The following is a 26,446-nucleotide window of genomic DNA, read 5'->3' as shown; positions in this document are numbered from 1 at the left end:
CAGTACTTCTAAGCCACCATGATCTTTGGAATTACTTAAGATTTATTTTTTCAGAGGAACATGCTGTATACACTGACCTAGAAACCCCTTCAGCTTTTGACAATAATACCCTTCCCTGAATTGACAAGTCGCATCCAAATATTAAACCTCTTACTAATTTTATCAATAATTGGGTTAAGATTTAAATTTTTTCGAAAATATTTACAAATCACCACTCCAAGATACACTACTTGATTGTCAATTGGAATATAAAACTGATTTATTCACATTCATTCTTAGCCCAGATACAGTGGAGAATTATTTTATACAATTCACTGCCTTAAAGATTTCATTTTTGTCTTTTAAAAACAAAGTGGTGTCATCTGCAAACTGGCACAACCGAAATTCTTTCCCTAAAGTTGTTTCCCCCAAAAACTGCTCTATAGTGTCAAATGCCATCTAGATAAGAATAACGGAAGTAACTTTTTTTTTACACTTTTGGCACTTACCAGCAGTGTTGCCAGATGTATGATAACTATCGTTTTTGTAACATAATTTTTACCTCTGTACGATCAATAATGAAGAAAAAATCCTACAATGTACGATTATTTCCACATTTTGTGACACTTTAATTGGTTGGTGCAATAGGGCTTCTATACTTGTTGATATAGCGTTATCTGTTGATTCTGGGTCTACCATCATAATTGTGAGGAGAAGGCATGCGTATAACGCATGTATTCTATCTCTTGGTTTTGGGATACATCTATGGCCTAAATCGCATGATGTAGGGTTTAAAGTTAGGTTTGGGGGTATAGGATTAGGATGGTCCTGATGAAATACAGCTATGGCATAAATCTACAGCCAGTCATCGTTGAGAATGACTCTAACCGTCAATTTCTTTTTCCAAGGTACACTTAATAATTTATCTACTGGGAAAATCTACAGGCTATCAAAAGTTGTTTACCTAACGTTAGATAAAATAGCTGTATGTGCCCATTTGACTTGTGTACGATACTTTTCTTCCAAATACCATTATTTTGAGGTTATGGTACGATACTTGGACATTTCCAATCTGGCAACACTGCTTACCAGTTTTTTTTGCTCCTCAGAGTTTCCATTCAGACGTCTTTTCGAACTGGATTGTGGCTAGAATGTATACAGCTACGGCCAAAATCTCGCCTGATGAGTGTGTTTTGTATCCTAATCCTACCCCCAAACCTTACCCTAAACCACACATTTCACAGGATTTGGCCGTAGCTGTATCCCAGCCAGAACCATCGAACTGTTTAAGGGTTTTAAATAGGCCATTGCGTTACATGTTGCAGAAGAAGAAGGCCAGATCGTAAGTGCTCGGATCATATGCAGCACACTACAACAATTCGGCTTAAATGGCCGTTGTCCATAAGGAATTCTCTTCTGAAGCTGGCTAACAAAGCAAAAAAAAAAAAAAACAGTTTGCTGAAGACAACCTGTCCAAGAGCATGAATTACTGGAACCATGTCCTGTGGTCTGATGAGACAAAGCTTAAACAAAATTGTTTGGCTCACATGGTGTCCAGCATGTGTGGTGACGGCCATGCAATCCGAATTGTTGCAGTGTGCGGTGTATGGTGTGAGCACTGACAATCTGGTGAATCCCTTCGTGCCCTCCCCCCCAAAGAAATTGTATGACATAAAACATTCTAAAACGTATTTTTTTCACAACATATTAAATGATACAACAGACAGATATAATGCATTGCTAGCATTGAAAGATAAGTTTTTCCACTATATTGTTAGATCAGGTCTCCATGCCAGACAATATTTAGGATTCACCCCCGGATGCCAGATCCTGCCAGAAAATATCAGTTAGCCTACTCAGCAGAGCTGTTAATACCAAAATTAGCATTTAACAGTCTTCTGTCAGTCAAGAGGTTGATCCATTAAAGCTAGAGAAGAGCAGAAGCAAGAGACGAAGTTTAGGATGGTAAAAAGAACAGAGTTTATTGAACAATCTCTCAGTTGCATATGTCTCAATGTTCAAACTTCTTCTCCCAGCATAAATTTAACATGCATTGTTATACCCCATAAACCTTGGGCTTACTGTATATAAACATTCCCCTTATCTAAATCTATTTATACAGACAAAACAGCTCATGAAACCCCACAAACATGAAATTGAATGACAATGAAAATGCATAAGCAAGGAAAAATTTATAAGAAATACAAAATATATAAATATGATAAATGAATGAATAAACAATAATAGAATTATAAAAATAATCAAATAATGAAATTGATAATAATAATAATAAATAATCAATCATATGGATAACTAATGAATGATTATAAAATGATTATGTAAATAAATGATTAGAAATAAGCTGAAGAACACAAAAATAAAAACATTTTACACATGAGGATCTAAGGAAGGATCAATCAATATAAACAAATAAAATAAACAACTAGGTGAAGTCTCTGTTGGTGAGTATCATAGGAGCAACTAGAGACCAGGTGTACAACATGAGACAGACCCAACTGGATGAGATTTTTACCCAAACCACCGGCCACTTGCTTGTTACTGCATTGGAGTCTGCATCAGGGCTGAGTGAACAATAAATAAACATAGTAAATCCAAACGCAGAAAAGGATAAAACTGTAAAATATATAGAATGTTTAATTAAAAAATGAAATGGTGAAAATTGAAATTTCAGTTACATTATTTACATTTGCCATTTCCTTAACTTGATTTAATATGTAACTTCAATACATGCTTAAATGCTTAAAAAGTAAAAATAAATACTCCAATTGATTATAGTACTGGCCAACACATCCATGTTAACTTTTGGTCTCTACTAACAGAAAAACTGTAAAAAAAATTCAATCCTGAGGGATGTTCCATAAAACATGCTTGGAAAAACTAGGATTAAAATTCAAAACCTGACTTGAATTAAGAAAATATACCAGTCACACTTAAACCAGTTTCATAACTGTTAGTTGAGGTTTATGCAGATGTGGTCAAGATAGCACGAACATGATATTCTTGAGAAGCCCTATAGAAAATCGAGCGTGGATCTAATCAATCAAAGTTAAATTTGTGATAGAAATGTATGAACAATTTACTACTGACTAAAAATGATACTAAACTTCCCAACTTCACACTGTTGTTCACAATGACATCTGAACAATTGCATATTTGGACATCAATTAGTTCCACCTTAGCCATCTGTTCTAAACATTTCACAAGTGACTGCTTTATCAATGGCACAGTTCAATGCTGATTTCTCAAAGAATATATTAATCAAAACCATAAGTAAATGCATTTTAAGTAGGGCTGCACGATAAACTGCACGCAATTGTCACACGCATCTACATCTGTGATACTCGCATAATCTCATGCGTAATCAGAGTTTACTGTTAAGGGAGTGTTTTGCATGTATTTTGTGACTGTGAGCGTCTCTTTTATCATAAACGGTTTTAACGCCTGTGCAGCAGGCACTTATTTTGACAAACACGTGATGCACATGGTTCACATAAAGCAACAAACACATATTTTGAAAACACGAGCAACACACGACACTCCGAACACATATTTTGAATTTGCGCCCCTCGGATAAGCAGTCACGAGCCGCCACTGGAAAATACTCTTTATAATTACAAATAATTACAATGCTGCAGCCAGCCACTGACCTGTACCAGTTTGTTAGAGTCATCATGATGTAGAGTGACGCCAGGAACAGCATGAAGTGAAAGAAGGCGTAACTGTATTGATGTTTGTCTCTTTTATTGTCCTCCACATGCTTTTCTGTCAAGACTACTTCTGCTCTCTCAGGACTTGTGGAGCTTTCTTCTAGGATGGTGGTGTCTTTAGCAGCTAAGGTTAGTTTATTAACTTGACTGGTGTTGGAAGAGCGTATACTGTGAAGATAAAGAATACAAACACAACCAGACAAAAGTTTATTGAAATGTTAACTATGATCTTAAAATCATTAAATCTGAAGGTGTATGGTTAAATGCCTGAAATTACTTTTGTAGACAAAATATAGCTGTGCCAAAGAAGATTAATTTTGGTTATTAGATTCAAGAAGCTTCTGGATAAAATGATGGTTAAGTATGGTTTTGCAATTTCTAAGCAAAGGGTGACTGCAATTCAGATGATAAGATATTACAGAGTTTAAATTTATTTCGGATGCTTTTAGTCACCAACATAATTCCCAACGTTACACTTGTGCTATGCCATATCGTTTGGACAAGTTTATTATTATTTTGTAATGTGGAAAAATATAAATAAAGAACGAGTAAGTGTTTCTAAACCTTTGGCCAGTAGTGTGTGTGTATAAAGAAAATACAGTGGCAAGAAAAAGTATGTGAACCCCTAATGAACTGGTTTTCTACAGTGATTTGCCATAAAATGTTATCTGATCTTCATCTAGGTCACAACAATAAACAAACACGATGTGCATAAGCTCAAAAGACATAAATAATTCCAGTTTCTTGTGTCTTTTTTGGAAACACCCATTAAACATTCACAGTGCTGGAGGAAAATGTAAGTGAGCCCATGGACTAATTACTTTATTGAAAGCTTTTTTTGTCAGAAGTTGGCAAACTGTAGTCCAATTAATAAAATGAGTTTAAATGTGTGGTTTAGTGCAACTTTGATTGATATTAAGACACTCACACATTTTAAGATTGCTGTCCTTAAGAAGCATCAGCTCTTCTGAACCATGCTCTTATAAAGATATCTGATCAAGAGATGTTGCAGTCCACAAGGCTGAAAAGGGATACAAAACAATCTCAGAAAGTTTAGACCTCCATCAGTCTACACTTAGACAAACTGTCTATAAATGGAGACAGTTTAATACTGTAGCTACCCTTCCCAGAAGTGGGCGCACAGTCAAGATGACTCCTAAGACACCATGCAGAATACTCAATGAAGTAAAGAAGAACCCACAAGTAACAGCTAAAGGCTTGAAGACATCATTGGAACGGGCACACAGCTCTGTTCCTGAGTCTACCATATGCAAGTCTTTGGACAGGCACGGTGTCTCTGACAGTACACAACGGAGGAAGCCGCTGCTCTCCCGAAAAAACATTGCTGTGAGCCTGAAGTTTGCAAAAGAGCACCTTGGCAACTCCTGTGCTACTGGGAAAATATTTTATTGATTGATGAAACAAAAGTTGAATTTTTTGGGAAAAATGTTATGGCGCAAAATGGGCACAGCTTACCAACATCAAAACATCATCCCAACAGTGAAGTATGGTGGAGGGAACATCATGATTTGGATTTGTTTTGCTGCCTCATGGCCTGGACCACTTGCCATCATCGAGGGTAAAATGAATTATTAAGTTTAAAAAAATCCTACAAGATAATGTCAGGGTGGCTGTCCACCAGTTGAAGCTCAGTAGAAGTTAGTTGATGCAATAGGACAATGACCTTAAGCATTGTAGTAAATCCACTACAGACTGGCTTAAGAAAAACAAAATGCACCATTTGGATTGGCCTAGTCAAAGCCCAGACCTTAACCTGTGGAATGACCTCAAGAGAGCGGTTCACACCAGACATCCTACAAATGTGTCTGAGTTAAAGCGGTTTTGTAAAGGGGAATGAGCAAAAATTGCTTTTGAACGATGCGCAGGTCTGATTCAGAACTACTGAAAGTGCTTGCTTGAAGTATTTGCTGCCAAATGAGGCTCAACAAGCTGTTAAATCCAAGGGTTCACTTAAACTAAAGTTTTCCCAAACTTGCGATCTTAAAGAGGCCGGCAGATCCTCACCACCATTTGCCATACTCGCTGTCGCTGCTTTCTGACTGACTCACTCACTCACTCGACCGTCAACCTGACAAAAAACTGCAGAGTGCCAGAGAATGTAGGCAGGCTCTGATAGAGCGCATACACAGGCGGGGCTCGGCTGCATCGGCGCCAATCATTGCTTTAGCCCTCAGAGCTAAAGCGGGGCTACAGATAAGCTATCCCTAAAGAACCCGCATATCTAACATTAGTTCCGCATTACATTAATTATTTTGCACGCAAGTTTTTTTTTCATACCGTGTATTCTCCGTTTAAATTCGTGCACCGAACCGTGACCCCCGTACCGAATCGGTTCGAAACGAATACATGTACCGTTCCAACCCTACCGTCCACCCAGCGGAAAACACTCGGGCTGCTCCATATGAGACTGCTTTAGCACTGCTTCATACTTGTCACTATTTAATATTTCAGATCACCAAACAAATTAAAATATTAGTCAAAGATAGCACAAGTGAACACAACATGCAGTCTTAAAATCTGCAGGGTGGCCAACACTTTTTCACACCACTGTATGTCTTTTAAAACTTAAAGGCGATCAGTTTCCTTAATAATTTCAGTTAATTTATCAGTTTTTCCAGTGTAGAATATTAATTGGAGTTTATATCATACCTGGAATACAAAATGCAGAGAATAAAAATAGCCAGTCCTACGATGCTTTGAGCATCCCACCACTTCAGGTAAGGGGCTGACTGCACAGTTTCCTCTGTGTCTACAATGATTACAACAGTCTGGTTCTCAATCTCTGCTGAGGAAACCGTAAAGGAGGTGCTCTGCTTGAAGATGCTGAACAGATTTGGGTTGCATGCATGTTCAGGGAGATAAAATATTGGCACAAATAAACTTACAATACATGACAAATCTTTGATTTTAAGTATAATCACCATTGTAAAAGATCAAAAATATATGCAAGCGAAAGGGGTTCTATTATGCATTCTCTCTTTTTTGGCTGTAGTTAGTGTAAAATGTTAAGCAATAAAAGGTCTACTACAACATTAAAAGCTGCAAAGTTCACTAAAATGAGTGGTCTTTTTCAGCCCTCATTGTGTAGAGCCTATGCTTCGGTGGAGGATAAACATTGCATTAAGTTATGAAGAGCTAGACGTTGTTAGTTTGGAGGTTCAAAGTGAAGATCAACTTTGAAGATCAAAATTTATAAAATAGGCCCAATAAACCTTCAAGATTTAAAGACCATTTGTGTGGAAGAATGAGCCAGAATAACAAATGATTAGTCTCTCCATACAAGTGGCGTCTAGAAGCTGTAATCACCAAAAAAGGCTTTTCTACAAAGTATTAAATAAAGTGTGTTCAATACTTATTCCCTGTGTCATTTATTATGACTCAACTTGTATACTTAAATGTTCTCATTTCTTTGTATGAATTCAATATTTGGCTTGATGGCTGCATCTGGTGGAAATTTTGTGTCAATAGCCCACTTAGAAATCCCCTCACTGATAAAAATGCTGATGTGTCAAATACTTATTTTCCCCCCTGTATCAAATGATCGAAAACGAAAGAAGTAAAACAAGAGAAATTAGACTACTCATATAACGAAATGTAATTAATTTATTAGTTAAAAACCTCAGCTGCTTACCAGGCTCACTGGTCATGGCTGACCAGGTAAGGTACATGGTGTACAAAGTCATGATGGATGACTGAAGAAGACCAGATCTAGGCTGGTATTCCTACAAAATCAAACAAAAATAAACATTCTATTTTATTGGACAAAAATGCTCATTTCAGGTATTTTGAAAAATATATTAAATAAAGAGAAACAAATATGACTCACTGTCTAAAATAAAGAGCTTGATACTCAGCCTGAGCTTTAGTTACCCCCTGGGCTTTGTTAAAATCAACTTTAGTAACTAGATATAGTGGTTAGGTCGAAGATGCTAAAACAACTATTGCAAGAGTGAGATAAGCAGCAGTTTATACATGCTTTGTGATTAAATGAGCTTGCACATAAAATATTTAAAACTCCATTAAAACTGTGAATAGAAAAATTAAGGGAAAAGTAATTACACTTATTGATTACATCGGCATTCTCAAGCAGTAGGTAAAAAATGCCAAATGTTTAAATCTGATGTCGCAATGGATATACGTCTTAGACAGCAGATTCATATGCTCACTTGATCTGTATACCATTTCCACTAAAATTCAGACACTACATTTAAATTACCTGCACTTTGGGCAGTACTGACAGAGCAGAAGCCATAACACATAATAACAAGTTGAAGGTAATGATGAATTTGTTGAGAACACATCCCTCAGCCTGCGTGTAGATGCAATAGAAAAGAACAGCAGCCGTACATGACAGTGTGTAGTTGAGGACCATAACTGATAACAAAGCTAGAAAAGCAAGAAAACATAGTCAACACAATAAGAACAATAAAAATACAGATTTAATTTAGATATAGTTAATTGTAGTTTAACATAACCTACCTATATACCAATATTTTGTATTTTCTTTTTCCATTTTATCAACCCAGGACTCATTCCATGAGTGGGCAAAGTCAATGAGAAGAACCAGCTGGATTAGAATAAAGCAAAAGGCCCCGCAAGTTCCAACAATAAACCACACTTAGAAAAGAGACAGAAATGTATGTTGTCATATGTGCGCTAAAACATATACAGTGGATGTCATAAATTTACATACACCTTGCAGAATCTGAATTACTGAAATTGATTTAATATCCATTTAGCCAAGACTCATTTATGCGACCGAATGTACATGAAACAGTTTTAACAAATCAGATAGCTATACGATCAAAGAAGTGACCCGATGTAAAAAGGCCCTATAATGTATGTTGGAATGTTAAAAAAAATGTCATTGTTAAATAATGTGAAATAAATATAGTAAAAAGGACATTCTGAAAGTGACCCGATGTAAAAAGGCCCTATAATGTCTGTTGGAATGTAAAAAAAAAATTCATTGTTAAATAATGTGAAATAAATATAGTAAAAAGGACATTCTGAAAATGTAACTAATGCAATAGTGAGAAAATTGTCAAAATAATTAGGAAAATAAAAAAAACATGTTCCGTTGTTCTATATTCGACCTTCAGCTGAGTGTTTAATTTTTTTTCTGCTTTTTAGCAATTACACTATTCATTATTCTGTCTTTACTTTTAATGATTAAGCCGGGAGTGTAGTCTATTTTTTAAGTATATGCAAATGTACGCGCACGGTAGAACGCACAGCCTATACGCCCTACAAAGCTTTAGATATGCCATTGTGTCTGTAGATTTTTCACTGGTGTTATTGTCACTGGTGTTACTGTTGCTATATTTAAAACAATTCCACTGGCCGTATTTGATGTTTGCTACATTCACCTCCGGTAAAGCAGGCGGCAGTATATACGTAACATATCACTCAAAGACACTCGCCAATGAAATAAGAAGAAAAGCTTCCAGAGGATGGAAGGAGGATGATGAGCCACGCGCATTTAGTGCACACGTCCGCCTGCCAGCATACACAAACTCACACGTTTGGAAGTGCCGACTAATGCGTGTAGTCGGGTATGCGACCCCAAAAAAACTAGCGTTTAACGACACAAAAGTGGAAATAGGCAACTTTTCATAGTACTATAATTAGTAGTACTGCACCCACTAGAGGGAAACGTAGAGGGAATTGGCGATCCACTTTTTCTCCTTAAAGGCTGGGTTTTATGGCTCGACAGCTTATAAAAACTTATTTCTGTGTTTTTGCTTGTTAGCTGTGCACCTTGTCACAAAGCAGCTCTTAGGCATTATTCTGTTTTTTTTTTGTTATAAGCCAGAAATGACAAGGAGGCGGCCACTTGCAATAATACTTGGATTTATACTGACACGTAAGATTAGCTTTGTCACATTAGATTAAGCTAAAGTCCATTAAGTACACAGGTACAGATGCAGAAATATAGACTATAAGGGTCATTCACAGTCACACAGACAACTTTTTAAAAATGTAATTCTTTTTTTATACCAAAACTTGTAGTCAGATAGTAGTTTACCTCTTAACATTATAAATCAACTTAAATGACAGCTTAATGTATTTTTATATTTTTACTATATTACATAAAAAAATGCTTGTACTGCTTTTTTTGTCACTGATGTTACCTATATTTTAGATGACAATTCAGGCTTCCCAGAGTGTATTTTGACTATTTAATTTGCATACATAATCAAAGAAAGAAAAAGTTAATATTAAGAAATTGTCTTGATTAGTAATAATTTACTTTAAACAGGCATGCGTAAAGTTCTATAGTGTGACCTTTTTCTATTTCTACCATTGTGTTTTTTGTTGTAACATTAGAAATAATTGAGGCTGAGTGATCAAAATTGAATGATGATATCCTTAAAATGCTTACTTATGAAAGCAGCAACAGTAACACCAGCGACGATAAAACCAGTGACAAATCTGCAGACACAATGGCATATCTAAGATTGCGACCACAGTAGCTCAAACCACACTTCTTAAATTGTAAATAAATCACTTAGTCATGCAATTTGAAAAATTATATTAATACAATTTCCTTTCCCCTTACTATAAACTGAACACCAGTGACACATCTTAAGTCCTCGCATGAAATTATCAAATTATTTATCAAATTGCTAAAAGATGAGGAGAGCGTGCACATTCACTATGTGCTTTTCAAAACAGCCATGCCTTCAATGAATGTTTGACGCAGGAAGAAGTTGGCAAGGATGTTGATTTTTTTCAAAGTGGTGTTTTTTATAAATTGTAACACCAGTGACATGAAATTGAGGGACAGGTATTCCCTGTAAATTATGTATAATATTTAGTTGAAATTTTAGTTTTTTAAGTAGTCCACTAAATAACTGTACTACTTCCCTTTGTATTATGACATTTAAAGGGGGAGAATAATATATTTTTTAACTCAAAATATGTCACTAAACCACGACTGCTGACCCGAGGGACAAGCCAATTTCATGGTACTGACCGTGTTCTACAATATATAGAAAAAAATGGTTTGCAATATAACTGTCTTACATATGTCTTATTAATAATAAAACACTTCAATAAAAAAAAAAACATATATTTTGTGTCATTATCTGACAATTTCAAGTCTTTTTCCCGGTGGTTGGGCCCGGGACAGGAAAGCCACCATTTTCATAGAATGACCCATAATATATAATTGCATATTTGTATAATTTGTTTCTGTTAAAATACAATTATAAATGATAACAATAGTTTTTTAAATAAACTTTTATTTTCACACATACTGTTTGGGGTATTTTTTTAACTGAAGAGGACACCTTGGGGCACCTATTTGGCCAGCAACGGCCCTGCTCTGAAGTTTGACTTTTTACACCATTACAATACTTATAGGCAACTAGTCATTATATCTTCTGCTCCATGAAACACATGTTAATGCTCAGTAGTACACATATGGTTCTATAATATATTTGCATTGTACTAATGTGTTAATTTTTAATGGACATATATGTAGCTGAAACAGGTAGCCTAGTGCATCCCAAATTTTTTAACATTAACATTTTAATATAACTCTATACCAGTAGTCATGATTTAAAACTTTTTTTTTTTTTTTGAGAAGGTAGGGTAGTGCACAATAGACCCCTGTGGTGCGGCCTAAGCTTTTGTCCTTAATGGCTTTTTTCCTTGCATTACTTTTATACTTTAAGTAGTTCCCTGCTGAAAGAAACAGCATCAAACCAGCATGGGAATTATGCTGGTCTATGCTGGTTTAGCTGGTGGTCATATGCTGGTCTTGCTGGTATGACCAGCATGGGATACTGGTGCTAGTACTGGTTTAGCTGGTGCTGATGCTGGTTTGGTGCTGGTTTAGCTGGTGTTCACTAGCAAATCAGCCCCAAAACACAACATATGCTGGTCTTGCTGGTAAGCTGGTTTTTCCAGCAAGGTTTTAAAACAAGTAGTTTTACATTTTTACTCGAGTAAAAAGTTGATACTTCAACTTCCACAGAAGTCTTTTAAACCTTAGTATCTAAACTTCTACTTGAGTAATGAATATGAATACTTTTGACACCACTGTACACACGAAATGGTAGTTCCACCCCAAACTCAAGTCATTTGCACAGACACCTCACAGTTTTATGATTGGCTAACAGATTCTGTTTTGCCTGTTTATAATAAAACCTTTGTGTGATTCCTATTATGCTGCAATTCTGTTTCAGGGATCTACACAGCAAAATCACCAGTGTTAAATTTACAGTACTCATCTACACACCAGCAGTGAACATGTAACACTGGTGGTTTTGCTGTTTAGGGACAAATTTGTGTGTTGTAAAAAAAAGAGCCTACAGTGTTAATGTATAGTATGGATTTACATATATTGTCTATTTTGCAATGTGGCTCATCAAATTAGAATTATTAGCAAGAACATTCAATTTATAAAATTCCTACTTCGGGTGAAAGGCTCCTCTGGAATGTAGAAGGCACCAACAATTACTGCAACCATGGTTCCAATTTTAAAACACCAAAAGCTGATGAAAAGATAGAGATGAGATAAATTAAAATATTTCTGAAGAAAGACAGATAAAACAAGTTTCATAACCTGTGAAATAATTGGAGCACAGATGGCAACAGGTTTGCTCGAAACAGCGCAAGCTAGCACTAAAGGTAAAGCTAATCTTTTACATTATAGCGATGACGCAAGTAGTGACGATTCTCTCAGACCAATCAGTGATCTACTGTGTTTTCGCGTCACGTTTGGTATCAGCTCAGGTTGCTTGGAACTCAAACCAGGGTGGTACGAAAAAAAGTATCGGGTACTACGCACTGCACCCAATGGAAAAGTTCCCAAAAGTAAGCTGACCCGACCCAAACTAAACCAAACCAAACCGTGGGGTACTATGCAATGGAAAAGCGCTAATAATACATTCAACTGGCACTTTATAGGTACACCTTGCTGTTTAACGCAAAAATATATTCAGCATGTCATCCGGCAGGAACAAGTAAGGAAATGGTCCAAAACAAATGTCCAGCTAGCATTAGTGGGCACCAATTCAACTTTGTCCATGTCCTATCACTTCACTAGGGTTGGGCATTGTTCAAAAATCTTTGATACAGATTCCGATACCGATACCTTTAATTCGATACCAGTTCCTGAACGATACTTTATTTGATACCAATTAAATGATATACGTTATAACAAAAGTACATTACTCATGACCTCAAACTTTTTAGGTTTATTTTGTTTACTTTTTTACATAGGGGAGAACTCGGGCAAAAGTAACAAATCTATTTCCTCAGAGCCCAGCATTTGACAGCATTTTTTAGCATGCAACTCTTTACAGAGCTAACAAATATTGCGTTAAATAATCATCATTTCCCATGTGTAGGTCTGGAAAGCTGTTTTCGACCACGGCAAGTACATTCCTAAAGTGGCAATTATTTTCTTATATATAATGCATTGTGTTTCTCATTTCATGTAGTGATCAATCTACAGATCCTTTAGTGCTCTAACACATCCCGAAGTTTGCCTTCTCAGAGTTTTTCAGAATTAAAGTAAATCGGGTTTAGATGTCAGGAGTTCCTGTTGGGACGAAACTGAAATTTAAAATGAAAATCTTTTTTTACAAAGATACATGACAAACTTTGTTTGCAGTTACATATTAACAAGGTCATAGTCATGTTTATTTACTAAAGACAAGTGTAGCACAAAAATCTATCTTGTTCTGTTGTGTTACCTTTGTGTCACTTTTGTCCTAACTGTAGGGGTCCAAAGTAAAAATGCGCTACTTATGTTCAAAATGAAATTATACCAAAGTCGTTTTACATTTGTTCAAAATTCTACCTGGTATTGATAGACCACACTTGTGCTATGGGTTATTGACCACAGCAAAAATATGTCCTGTCTAAAAAATTATACGTTTGTAGGTTGTTGAATGATGTGCCGGTTGGTTGTTGTGATATTTGTACCACCCCTCCTCCATTGTGATAGGACCGCCAAGTAAGAAGTGACATTGATGAGCATTTCACCCAAAGTTGAACATATTTCAACTCTGGGAGCTCAGCACTGAATGTGAAAAGCACTCAGTCAGCTTGTTATGACAACTGTCACAGCTCCCAAACCCACTTATGTTAACCTGTTAAGGTGAACGAGGCCGTGAATGGTCCTGATGCATAATTGTTTACAAACTATTAAGTTTACAAAGTATTATATTGATGAAGAAGGGTATTAAACTTGTCGTGCCATATATCATTACAAAGGTTGAAGGGTTTAGATGTCATTTCTAAGTACTGTTTCATTAAATAAATATTAATATACATTGTATGCAACAAGGTCATATCTTAATGTGTTTATTCACAAAAGGACGTCATACGCAAATTATGAAATAGCGTGTTCGTCATAACTCCAGACGAGCTCTGGCTGCTAATTCTTCATGCTAAGTGTTCATAATATAACATCCATTTGCAGTATTAGTCCACAAACGTATTACATGTGAGACACATTGATACATTCTCCATTGCTTTCACCGGATTTTGTATAAAATAATCCTCCGTCAATATTGTATTTTAATAATTGCACACGCACACGATTCTACTATAAAAATGGCATATGCGATCAGGTCAGTTAGAGTTTCATGTGTAAAATAAGATGATTAAAATTATGATTAAAATTTCACAAACGCCTAATAAGTTTAGTTGTTTACAGCCTTGGGCTGTTGTTTTCATGTCATGTTCTCCTGCTCCTGTCGGCCCCTTACAGTTCTTGTATATTTTTGCATCTATTTGATTAGATATAAAATTTCAAAATATAACAAAATATGTTTTTGTTTCATTTTGTAATTGTTAATAAAATATTAGGACATTTCTATAGTATTGGGCCAGTTTAGGGATTCAGCCATGTTTGATATACAGGTTCTGGGTCGCTAAACACCAAAACATGTTGGCCTATACACTGTAAAAAAAAATCCGTAGTTTTTACGGTGAAATACTGGCAGCTGTGGTTACCAGAACAATTCTGTAAAAAATACAACTTAAAACCGTAAAAACAACAACACCACCGTTGTATGCATTACAGCGAACTTTTGTAAATTTTACAAATCTTACCTGTATATAGAATTTCTTTATTAACTGTTTAGATCTCTTATTTTTTAATGGTAAAATGCAGATGAGATTGCCAGACAACCACCTTAAAAATTATGAACATGTAAACAACTTTTTGTATTTCATTAACTAATATAATTTTATTCATTTTAATCCAGGTGATGGAAAAGACTAGTGATGGTCGTTTTCGAAGCACTGCTTCATGAGGCTTCGAAACATTTACGAATCTTTTGTTTCGAATCAGTGGTTCGGAGCTTGTTTCAAACTGGCCCAAGTCACGTGATTTTAGCAAACGTGGCTTCATTACGTCATAACTGTTTCGAAACGTTTCGAAAATCCGATGGTTCACCACTAGGGGGAGTTGATCACATGACCAGTGTTTAATATGTTTCGGTGAACTCGGGTCAGTTTTATTATAAAAGTTCATAAAACATTTGTCCTTCTGACTAATAACACTGCCATTTTGTCTACTTTTTGTTTATAGACAGATTTAATGACAAAAATGTGCATAATTAAAAGGGTAGTTAGTTTTAATAATTTGTTTGCCCTTAATAAAACTAAAAACACATAATACACTTTTAACTATGTCTTAATTAATTTAAATAATTTTTTTAACATATTTTAATAAAAATCTTGCTATTATTTTGTAAACAAAAAAGTGTAAAATGTTTGGACACATCTGCTTTTACACTTTTGACCAGCAGTGGTCGCCAGCGTGTGTGGGTTTCGAACTGCTTCGAAAAACTGAATCAATTTTCAAAGCAATTGGTTCAATTGATTCGAAGCTTCGAAAAGCTTCGTTTCTCCCATCACTAGAAAAGACAGCTGCACAAAGAAACAAGTTTGTTGTGAAATTATTACAAATTGTTTTCTAATTATCTGCCAACAACTTGAAAAGAGACAGTACACAAAGATTGTATCATACAAACAAATACAAAACAACATCAGGGTAAGTTTTCAATGGCTCAGTGTCTACATGAGTCCATTTTACAGAGTTAAAAAGTGACACTTAAAGGGGACATATTATGAGATTTTTTTTAAGATGTAAACTAAGTCTAAAATAGGTCTGAGCAAAAGTGTGCCGTTTTGGGTGTGTCATTTAAAATGCAAATGAGCGGATGAAGTGCAACCACTGATCCCAATGATGGTGGTTTGTTGCAATTGAAACTCTATTGTGCTGTCAAATATTTTATCTCTCTCTCTTTCTCTCCATACTACATGGTTGTGCTGTGGTTGGATAGCGCAGATAAAGGGGGCGGTATTACCTTATTCTGACATCACAATAAGGGCCAAATTACAATGACCTATTTTTTCACATGCTTGCAGAAAATGGTTTACCAAAACTAAGTTATTGGGTCGATCTTTTTAACATTTTCTAGGTTGATAGAAGCACTGGGGACACAATTATAGCACTTAAACATGGAAAAAGTCAGATTTTCATAATATGTCCCCTTTAAATAATGACATGATGAATGAACATTAATGATGAAATAGAGAGCATTCAAAACACAACTACAACTGAACTACAGACAAAATCTTAGATGAACATTAACTGTATAAATATAACATATAAACACATGCAATCGCTCAAGATCTCACCAGATGAGAATTAAACACAAACACCATTAACATCCTCACTCACTACAAACCAGCTTGACTTTATTTGGTTTGTTTGAAGTCACCATTATGGTGATCATTGTTTCCTTAAATGGGGCACTTGGCTCGTAGGTCTTTGGGTTAAGCTTTCTCTGACTGTTAGAGTAATGTGTCAATACACATAAGCTATGGTCTAAGAAGCTGAAATAAGTAAAATCAAGTGATGTTGGTAGATTTTTAATGATGGTCTAGTCATCTTAAAGTTTACCAAGCAAGTGTTCTAAAAAAAACTTTAAACGTGAACATTAATTTTTTTCTGTTCCCCATACAAATGTTCTTGTGGGACGATGTTACAGAGTGGCAATGAATTTAGACAATTAGACTTAAAACCAGTAAAAAATAATGTCAGGCGATTCTGTGACTAAACAAAATCAGTCTAGACATCAAGAATCAGCATACAAATCACAACAACGGTGACCCAAAACATGAAAGCTGCATGCCGCAATGCATGCTGGGTATTACCATAGTACAAACTTATCTGGCATGCATTGCACTTAATCTGAATGAGTTTTTTGATGGTCACCACTATTGAGGTGGGTAGGTTGAATCTTGATATGAATATGAAGTGTCAAAAAACCTTTTTAAACAGTCCCAAAACCATTACTTTACAAAACTCTTTCTAGCCCAACAGCTATATTTGCAGAAGACCGCACAAACACCAGACATTAAACCAATTTCTCTCTTACTATAACTATCAGTCAATCACAACTTTCATGTGGATAAATCAAACCACTTAACAGTAAAGAAATGTTGGAGACTTGTTTTTACAACCCCTTTCATCATCAACAAGTGCTCTGTGTAACCCACTAACACAATTGACAAAAAGAAAAAGGAATTAAGTAACCACTGAGGCTCAAGACCCCAACTAAAACAACCACTGATCACCATAATGGTGACTTAAAACACAACATTTTTGATAAATCATCATCTAACTCTCTGTTAATTCTCAATAAGAGATTATGTAAATGTATGACAGAAATAAGTCAAACTGGTTTGTAATAAGTTAATGATGTTTGTGTTTAATTCTCCTATGGGGAGATCTTGTCTCATTTTGCCTGTAGTTCAGTTGTACTTGTGTTTTGACTGCTTTCTATTTCATCATTAATGTTCATTCATCATGTCATTATTTAAGTGTCACTTTTTAACTCTGTAAAATGGACTCATGTAGACACTGAGCCATTGAAAACTTACCCTGATGTTGTTTTGTATTTGTTTGTATGATACAATCTTTGTGTATGTCCACTGTCTCTTTTCAAGTTGTTGGCAAATAATTAGAAAACAATTTGTAATAATTTCACAACAAACTTTGTTTCTTTGTGCAGCTGTCTTTTCCATAACCTGGATTATAGTGGTTTTCTGTATATATTAAAATATGAATAAAAGTATATTAATTAATGAAATACAAAAAGTTGTTTACATGTTCATATATTTTTAAGGCGGTTTTCTGGCAATCACATCTGCATTTTACCATTAATAAAGAAGAGTTTCTAAACAGTAAATAAATCAAAGAAATTCTGTATACAGGTAAGATTTGTAAAATTTACAAAAGTTCGCTGTTATGCATACAACGGTGGTGTTGTTGTTTTTACGGTTTTAAGTTGTATTTTTTACAGAATTGTTCTGGTAACCACAGCTGCCGGTATTTCACTGTAAAAACTACGGATTTTTTTACAGTGTAATAATGATTTGCAAAACATTTATGCATTTAGGGGTTGCATATAAAAAAATAAACTAATTAGAAAATAAATAGATCAAACCATGAAAGGAAAATGTAGTATATTTCAAATAAGCAACAGTTGCACTTTCTCATTTTTAAAAATATAAGTCAATGCTTTAATATTTGTCTAACCCATTGTGTATTGTAGCTCTGAAATCTTCGTCGTTTCTCACGTTGAACATTAGCAGAGAGAAAGTGAAGAAAAACAAGCTCATGCCACAACAAATGCGATACACAGCCTTATACCCAATGAAAATCTCACACTGGACAGTAGCCTCCATTCCGGGGATAATGGACCCTGATCCTCCATTACAAAATCCAGGTATCTGAGGAAAAATATATTTTTTATACTTTTTTTAGCATATGCTATTTCACATAATAACCCATTTCAAAATTGTACAACATCAAAATACAGTATATTATTGTTATTATTTTGTCTTTTGTACTACTGTATATGTAAACATCTGTTATGTTAAATAACTTATTTTGGAGAGGACTAGATAACAAGATGCCCTTTTAATGATTTTTACTTTTAAGTAAAATCCAGCATATTTTGCAAGGGGGTGTGGGTAGGGTTGCACCAGCAATGCATAAGTTCTCGCTTAAACTGGAATGTAAAGTCCACACTAGTGGCTTAGTAATTAAAAGCTAGTTTTTAACTTATTCTGTACTTAATTTGTGTACACCACTTATTAAAAGGAATATTCCACTTTCTTAAAAAAAAATCATCCAATGTCATCCAAAATGTTAACGTCTTCATTTTGTTCAATCGAGAAGAAATTAAGTCTATTTCCTCAATTGAATAGACTTTAGTGGACCTTAACAGTTCAACGCAGCTTCAAAGGGCTCTAAACGATTCCAAACAAGGTATAGGGGTCTTATCTAGCAAAACGATTGTCAGTTTTCGGCAAGAAAAATAAAAAAATATGTACGTACGGATTACGTAAAGTCGTGCTGGCACATCAAACGACTGGTGCAAGATGAGAAGTTGTAGTTTAAAAGTACATATTTTTTATTTTTCTTGCAGAAAATGACAATCGTTTGGCTAGATAAGATCCTTATTCCTCATTTGGGATTGGTTAGACCGTGTAGGGATTGTTTATAGGTTGTAACTTGGTGTCCCTTTCATTGCAACTACGCTAAGTTGTAACTTACGCCAGAGCTGGTGCAACTGGCCTCTGATTATGCTAAAAATTCACTTACTCTTTTAAGTTGCTGCTCAAACCCAGGTGACAACATAACACAAGCAATGATGGTGCCAAGCAGTAAGAGGAAGGCATACATAATTCGGGTTACAATGGAGTTCCTGATCTGCGGGGAGCATCTGCACATAAGACATGTTGCGGTCTTGCAAAGGCAAGAAACCTTTCAATAGAATCAATAAATAAGGTCAAGTCAGCCATGTTCACAAGTACAAGCTTAGTGTATAATATACATTGGCCCAGTTTCACAGACAGGGCTTGAATTAACTTGTGACGTGACAACATTTTTCTAGTATATCGATGACATGTCTGTGTCTCATAATTATTCATGAGGCTGCATATTCTAATCCATTGAGAAGAAATTTTGCTTAATTATTCATAACAGCACATGGTGTGTGGTCCCTGCAGGCCAGCGGGAAAGTCAGGGGGTCGAAGCAATCACACTCGGATATGGTTCTGTATAGTAAAGTAAAATGTAAGTGCGACCTGACACTACACACTTTAAGAACACATAGTAGTTAAGAGAGGCATTCATGGGTTGCAAGTGTGGTGGAACAGTGTAAATATGTGGACGATTTTAGTACATACTTTTAGGGCATAGCATCATAGGCAAAGTGTGATGCACGCTCGGTTTGGCTGTGTGAGTCTGGTTTTCCATCAACTACTATTTGTCTTGGGAAAGCTTTGAGAGGCAGGTGAACTTTGACCTTGCTCATCAAGACAGTTTGCATCTAGGCAAAGATGGAGTACCATGTCCTGAGGACCTTTCCTTATCTTCAAATATGGTATTATCATATTTCACTTTACTGAAATATTAAATATTTATTATATTTAGTTTAATTATTTCTGTAATACCACTATTCTTAGTAAATATTACTATTTGTTAACTAGATCAGAGGTAAGCAATGTCAGTCCTCAAGTGCCACAGTCCTGCAGAGTTAGCTCCAGCTCTAACCAAGCACACCTGATCAGGCTAGTCACTGGGTCACCAGAAAAATACAGGTGGATAAGGTCTAATCAGGGTTGGAAATAGAGTCTGTTTCTCAATATGCATTCTTATTCTTATTCTTAGATCTGGCCAATGCCTATGGCTCTATGTCCCACAAACTGGTCCTTGAAACTTTTGAAAAGCACCATATCCCGGCCTTAGTAAGAGAACTCATCCTGGACTACTACAGCAACTTCAGCCTGAGAGCCTCCTCAGGATCAATAACATCAGACTGGCACATATTTTGGAGGGGGATTTATCACAGGCTTTACCACCTCAGTGATCCTGTTTGCGATTGCAATGAAAATGTTGGTAAAAGTGGCTGAACCAAAATGTTGGGATCCGCCAGCGACCAATTTGTGCCTACATGGACGATCTGACAGTGACCACTGGAGTGCCTGGAGGCAGGTGGGTTCTGGCGAGGCTAGAGAGGGTGATGGGATGGGCTAGAGTGAAGGGCAGAGTGGTGGACAAGTCTGCGAGAAGCCCATCAAGAGCTTGGGGAAGTTCTTTGACAGCAGCCTCAGGGACATAACCTCCATTAATAATATTTGTGAGGAGATGGAAGGACGGCTTAAGGATGTTGACAAGTCAGGCCTTCCAGATAAATTAAAGGTGTGGAGCAACAGGGGATTCTGCCTAGGATACTGTGGCCATTGCCCCTTTATAAGTTTCTAATCATGACAATTGCAGAGCTGGAAAGAAGAGTTAGTGGCTAGCTTAAGAGATGGTTAGGACTGCCAAAAAGCTTAAGCAGTTTCGCCTCATATGGGAACTCTGGCAAGCTTACACTCCACTTAAAATCCATTCAGGAGGAGCTTAAAGTCTTATATGTAAGAGAGGTGCTACAACTCCGTGAGTCATCAGACCTCAAGGTCGCTGGAGCAGGGGTAGCACTCAGGATCGGCAGGAAGTGGAGAGCAGAAGATGCAGTGGATCAAGTAGAATCACTGCTACATCATAGTTTCCTGGTTGAATCATTGGCTAGAGGAAGGGCTGGACTAGGAATTTAGCTATCCCCCTGTTTACACAAGGCTCGGGGGAAAGAGTGGAAGCAACTGGTCCAGCACGAGGTGAGAGCATCCATGGAGAAGGAGAGGACAAACAGATAAGTGCAAATGAGACAGCAAGGTCCCTGGACAAGATGGGAGCAAGTTGTAGAGAGTAAAATCACGTGGACTGAGCTCTGGCGGGCAGAGCCACATCGTATTAAGGTCCTAGTCCAGGCAGTCTATGATTTTCTTCCTAGCCCATCTTATCTACACTGCTGGGGCTTGGTCGACGTTACTGTTTATGTGTCACAAAATGTAGTCGTGTCTGATGGTCAGTTGTGTCTGATGATGTAAAATTCTTTTACAGTAAATCTAATAAGCACTCTTTGGTCTCATGAATGTATTATTTGTGTTGATTATTCACATTTAATATGTTATTTGTACACCACAAATAATCTTACAGCATTTGCAACAGGCCTTGGCAAGGCAAGGCAAGGCAAGAAAATAATGGATGAATTTAATTAAAATATGTTGAGAAGGTCAGGTAACCAAGAGCAAGATCACAGCAGTTCTCTGTCCTCGTGTCCTTCCGAGTTCGCTCTTCCAAGGTTGCCTGGCAAGACCATTCCCCCAGAAAACACAAGTCTGTTCTTTGCGTTCTTGGAATTGAGAAAAAGCCAAAATCTGGACTGCAGGACTCCAGGACCAACATTGCCTACCCCTGCACTAGTAAATATCCTGTGCCCCCCACCTCGTCGTTCCTCTCACAGCATCCATGGCCATTTAATTAGCTTTTTTTTAAAGAAAGCGACGTAGTCTGGAGCCGAAAGAAGGGGGATTTCATAACCCTTTTCAGGCTATTGAATTATTTATATTGTATATGAAATGTATAAATTTTCATTTATACTTTGGAATACTATTAATTAACATATTCACAAATATCAATACTGTAAAATAATAGCATGTAGTACTTTCATCAGTCAGTATAATCAGTATGAAGTGATGATGTTGTAGTTTATGAACATATATTATGAAACATTTCAAATTTTCAAGCCACAGCCTCCAAACTTTGCACAAATCTGCAAACTGGTTTGCTGTTTGTTGCTAGAATTTTTTCAAGGGATCGGACTTATTGTTCTCCTTAACCAGCCGATCAAACATCCCAAAAATACAATTGACTTACATTCATAAAATGTTTAGGCTGAATGTTTGTTAGATTCCATAAACCCCTCTCTTTCTTTCTCTCTTTCTCTCTCTCTATTTCTCTCTCTCTCTCTCTCTCTCTCTCTCTCTCTCTCTCTCTCACATACACACACATGCACAAACTGTATATTCTATTCCCCTTACCTACCCCATTCCCTAACCCGAACCACCACAGAAAACTTTCTGCTACTTCACATTTTCAAGAAACATCATTTTGTTTTATTTATAACCTCGTTTCCTCATGGGGACATCAAATTGTCCCCACAAGGTCAACAAAATACTGGTATTCCTATCTTTGTGGGGACAATTGGTCCCCACAATGTGATAATTACCAGGTACACACACACACACACACACACACACACACACACACACACACACAATAGGTTTCTACACGTTAGTGGACTTTCCATAGACCTTTATACTGCACAAACTGTATTCTATCCCCCAGCCCTCTCCATACCCATAAACCTAACCCTCACACAAACCTTTCTGCATTTCATCGAACTTTATACTGTTTTTGGACTTTTAGACTAGGCTTTCTTAAGTCAATATAAAGTTTGTTACCAAACATTTACTTTATCTAGTTGGTATTAGTCAGGGCTGTTACCACAATAGACATTGTGGGGGACATGCCCCCTCCCAATAATCAGAAATGCCCATTGTTTAAGCTGTGGTTATGGCCTTGATATTAGTGTTAGTCATACTTCTAACCTCAACATTAGTTAATGTGATTTACTCATTTTGTGTTTATGCACACTTGTGTAAAAAGGAAAAAAGCATAATTTATGTTAACTGTGTGACCATATTGCTCAACAACAGAAGGTGGCATGTTAATGAATCACTAAGAACTAAAGCTGCTGACACATAAGGCAAGTCTTCTGTTGTAAACAACTTAATGCTGTTGTCTTGTTATAATGTCATGTGCACAACATAGCGCCTGACATGGATGTGCTTGATGTTTTGGGTACACCAGTGCTTGAAAATATTGAAACTATTCTCTACAATACAAAAAAGTATTAAAAATACACTGTAAACAAATTTGGCTTAAATTAAATGTACAAATCATTTTAACTTTTAATTATTTAAAATCTCGACTAGAGAAGAGTTGCTTAAATGTTGAAATTGCTTAACTTGTTAGATAAAAATTAATTACACAAAAACATGTTGCCATGGCATATTGATCACATTATTTTTACAGTGTACTTGTGTTTTGAAACATTTATATTTGTGTTGTTTATTATTAGTCTACAGAAACCACGCTTGTTAATAATAATGTTTCTTCAATATATAACATTGTTGTATCAAGGAAATGCTTTAGGAAATAAACCATTATTAAAGTAGTTGGCGGATTGATTACCATATCAACAGTTTATAATTAATTATCATGGTTAAAATGACCACTACTGTAGCAAAACCGTGGTTTTCGTGGTTTAACTACACATTACATAAAACAGTTAACTTACTAGTTAATCTCAGCTCAGACTTCCCAACAGATTAAATGGATAAAACCACATGACCTTACAAAATAATCATCACAAATTCCCAATAAGAAAACACATAGGCCTATGCAAACACACACAAAACCTTTTCGATATATGCCTTGTACACACATAGTTTTGGCCTGTCACGTGGCTAAATGTTCCATAAGAATATTAAACACAAGCGTTAAATAACCATAACCCATTTACACCTGTCCAGTGTAGAGATTTAAGAATAAATTCCTTTCGATTAATGCACAGGTTTTCAAAATTCTTGCACTCTGCCGAAACAGCACATTGTCTCTTTACGTCTTTGAAAACAAATGAACTTACCCAACTAGTCAGCCGAGCTCCCATCGTATGCAATAAAATGACAAAACTCCTACAAAGACGTATGCTGATCGCTTCTTGAACTCTTAAATTTTGTGAAGGGTCAAACTAATTCCTAAACAAAATACAAAACAAGAAAGATTCTTCATAAAATAACATTCCTAAAAAACTCTGTATGTGTCATTATCCTGCCCCATATAGATTTATGGGCTCAATTCTATTTCCCCTTCTGGTCTGTCTGGAGCACACAAGGTCATGTGATCCAACATCAAATGCGCTTAGCTACTGAATGTTAATCAGGCTTTGGTGTCAGCAATTATTTTCCCAGAGTCATGTTTTTGAAATAACCATTTAAACAAGGTGGAACAGATTAATTTAAAATAATTGGTTTGCATAGCAAATGTAAATTAGCATTTCATAATTGTTATTTGTTGAGCCAAAATAATTATTATTTCATGTGTGTGCTATCAAAATTAATTATAAAAATAAACAAACAGGTAAAATCGGTTAAGATGCCCAACTGTATTTAAGCGGCAATATTTACGGTTAATAATTACTTAATTTTGTCTGCTTAATAAAAGGAACACGCCGACTTTTTGGGACTTTAGCATATTTACCGTATGCCCCAGAGTTAAGTCCATACATACCCTTTTCATATCCGTGCATCCCGTAACTCTGTCTGACGCACCCACCGCTAGCCTGGCTTCGCACAAAAACTGGAAGTAAATGGCTACAGCTAGCATACTGCTCCCAATAAGTGACAAAATAACGTCAACATTTTCATATTTATATGTTTTGATTTTATATAGTCACAGCGTGTTTTATTTTTTATTTGACCTTTATTTAACCAGGAAAATCTCTCTGAGATTAAAAATCTCTTTCACAGGAGAGTCCTAACCAAGAGTGGACAGCAGTTACAGTCACAGTGTACAAATAACAAGGTCATACGAGACACAGCCATCTTTTAACCATATACAAACTGGGAACTATATTCTCAGCACTGCTACCAGGGCCGGATTATCCATAGGGGAGAAAGGACGAGATGTTTTCAACACATGGATCCTAACAGATGACGACGCAAAGAAACTGCAAACATATTATGATAAGTACACTGCATATCTCACACCAAAGTCTAACCCAATTTACGCAAGATATTGTTTCCATGAGAAATTGCAAGGAAATGGGTAAACTTTTGAACATTTTGTCATGGAGCTAAAGCTGCTAGTTAAGGAGTGTGGGTACCCCAAAAGCGACGAGATGGTGCAAGACCACATCGTGTTTGCTACAAACTCACTGCGGGTGCGGGAGAAGTTACTTAGCTACGGCACGGAGCTAACGCTAGACCAAGCCATCAACATCACGTGCTCTTATGAGCTAGCTCAAGCCCAGCTCAAAATGTTTGAAGGGAGAGACTACAACACTGATGCTGTACACGCCATAAGTTGAAAACTGGAACACAGACAAACACATATGAGCTACACTTTGTGAAAGTCTGCAAATCAAAGCAACACACAAACACCCATACAAGAAAGGTGATACAGGTAGATGATGAGCAGGTAGAACTTTTTAGTGATGGACTTACAACTGAAAACACAGGTAAATGATTGCATTTACCTGTGTTTTCAGTTGTAAGTCTGAAAACGTAAGTCTGTTTAAGCGGAACTCAGAAAGTTCAATTTAAAATTGACACTGGGGCACAGACCAATGCAATTCCTGTAAACATATTTTTAAGACTGTTTAGACACTGTCATAAAACAAGCCACTCAAAAGATCTCCGGCTATGGTGGTAAGTTCCTGAAAGTGATTGGCACCTGTCGTCTGAAGTGCAAATACAAGAACACCTCCACTGTGCTTGAATTTTACATGGTAGACACCAAAGCACCGCCCATTCTAGGAATGAGAGCTAGTCTAGACCTTAAGCTAAACAAGCTGATACTGGCCGAGAAAGAAGAGAAGCCAGTACAGCCTTCTTAGAGAATACAAAGGTGTCTTTCATGGCATAGGAAAGTTCCCAGGAAAGTGCAAGCTCCATGTCGACCCGTACGCCACACCGGTAGTATACAGCCATGATGGGTA

At 36.4% G+C, this 26,446-nt stretch overlaps 1 protein-coding gene across 2 annotated transcripts; it reads right to left on the bottom strand.

The window, feature by feature from the left end:
• Positions 1-622: 622 nt before the first annotated feature.
• serinc3 (serine incorporator 3) lies at positions 623-24,628 on the bottom strand. Of its 2 annotated transcripts, none has more exons than XM_073875808.1 (10): positions 24,374-24,628; positions 19,378-19,539; positions 18,307-18,500; positions 12,153-12,232; positions 8,208-8,345; positions 7,945-8,114; positions 7,364-7,450; positions 6,378-6,583; positions 3,648-3,875; positions 623-2,561 (listed from the first exon to the last, which is right to left on the bottom strand). In XM_073875808.1, the coding sequence occupies exons 1-10, from the start codon at positions 24,395-24,397 to the stop codon at positions 2,423-2,425; spliced, it is 1,428 nt and encodes a 475-aa protein (XP_073731909.1). In that variant the 5' UTR covers positions 24,398-24,628; the 3' UTR covers positions 623-2,422. The 2 variants fall into 2 exon arrangements, with proteins under 2 accessions (XP_073731909.1, XP_073731910.1); XM_073875809.1 differs by having other exon boundaries at positions 18,421-18,500.
• Between the last annotated feature and the right edge of the window lie 1,818 nt (positions 24,629-26,446).

Source organism: Misgurnus anguillicaudatus, chromosome 14, assembly GCF_027580225.2.
Source record: "Misgurnus anguillicaudatus chromosome 14, ASM2758022v2, whole genome shotgun sequence".
In the NCBI taxonomy this organism is placed as follows: Eukaryota; Metazoa; Chordata; class Actinopteri; order Cypriniformes; family Cobitidae; genus Misgurnus; species Misgurnus anguillicaudatus.
Note: the sequence above shows the minus strand (reverse complement) of the source record. Positions and strands in the feature narration are given on the sequence as shown.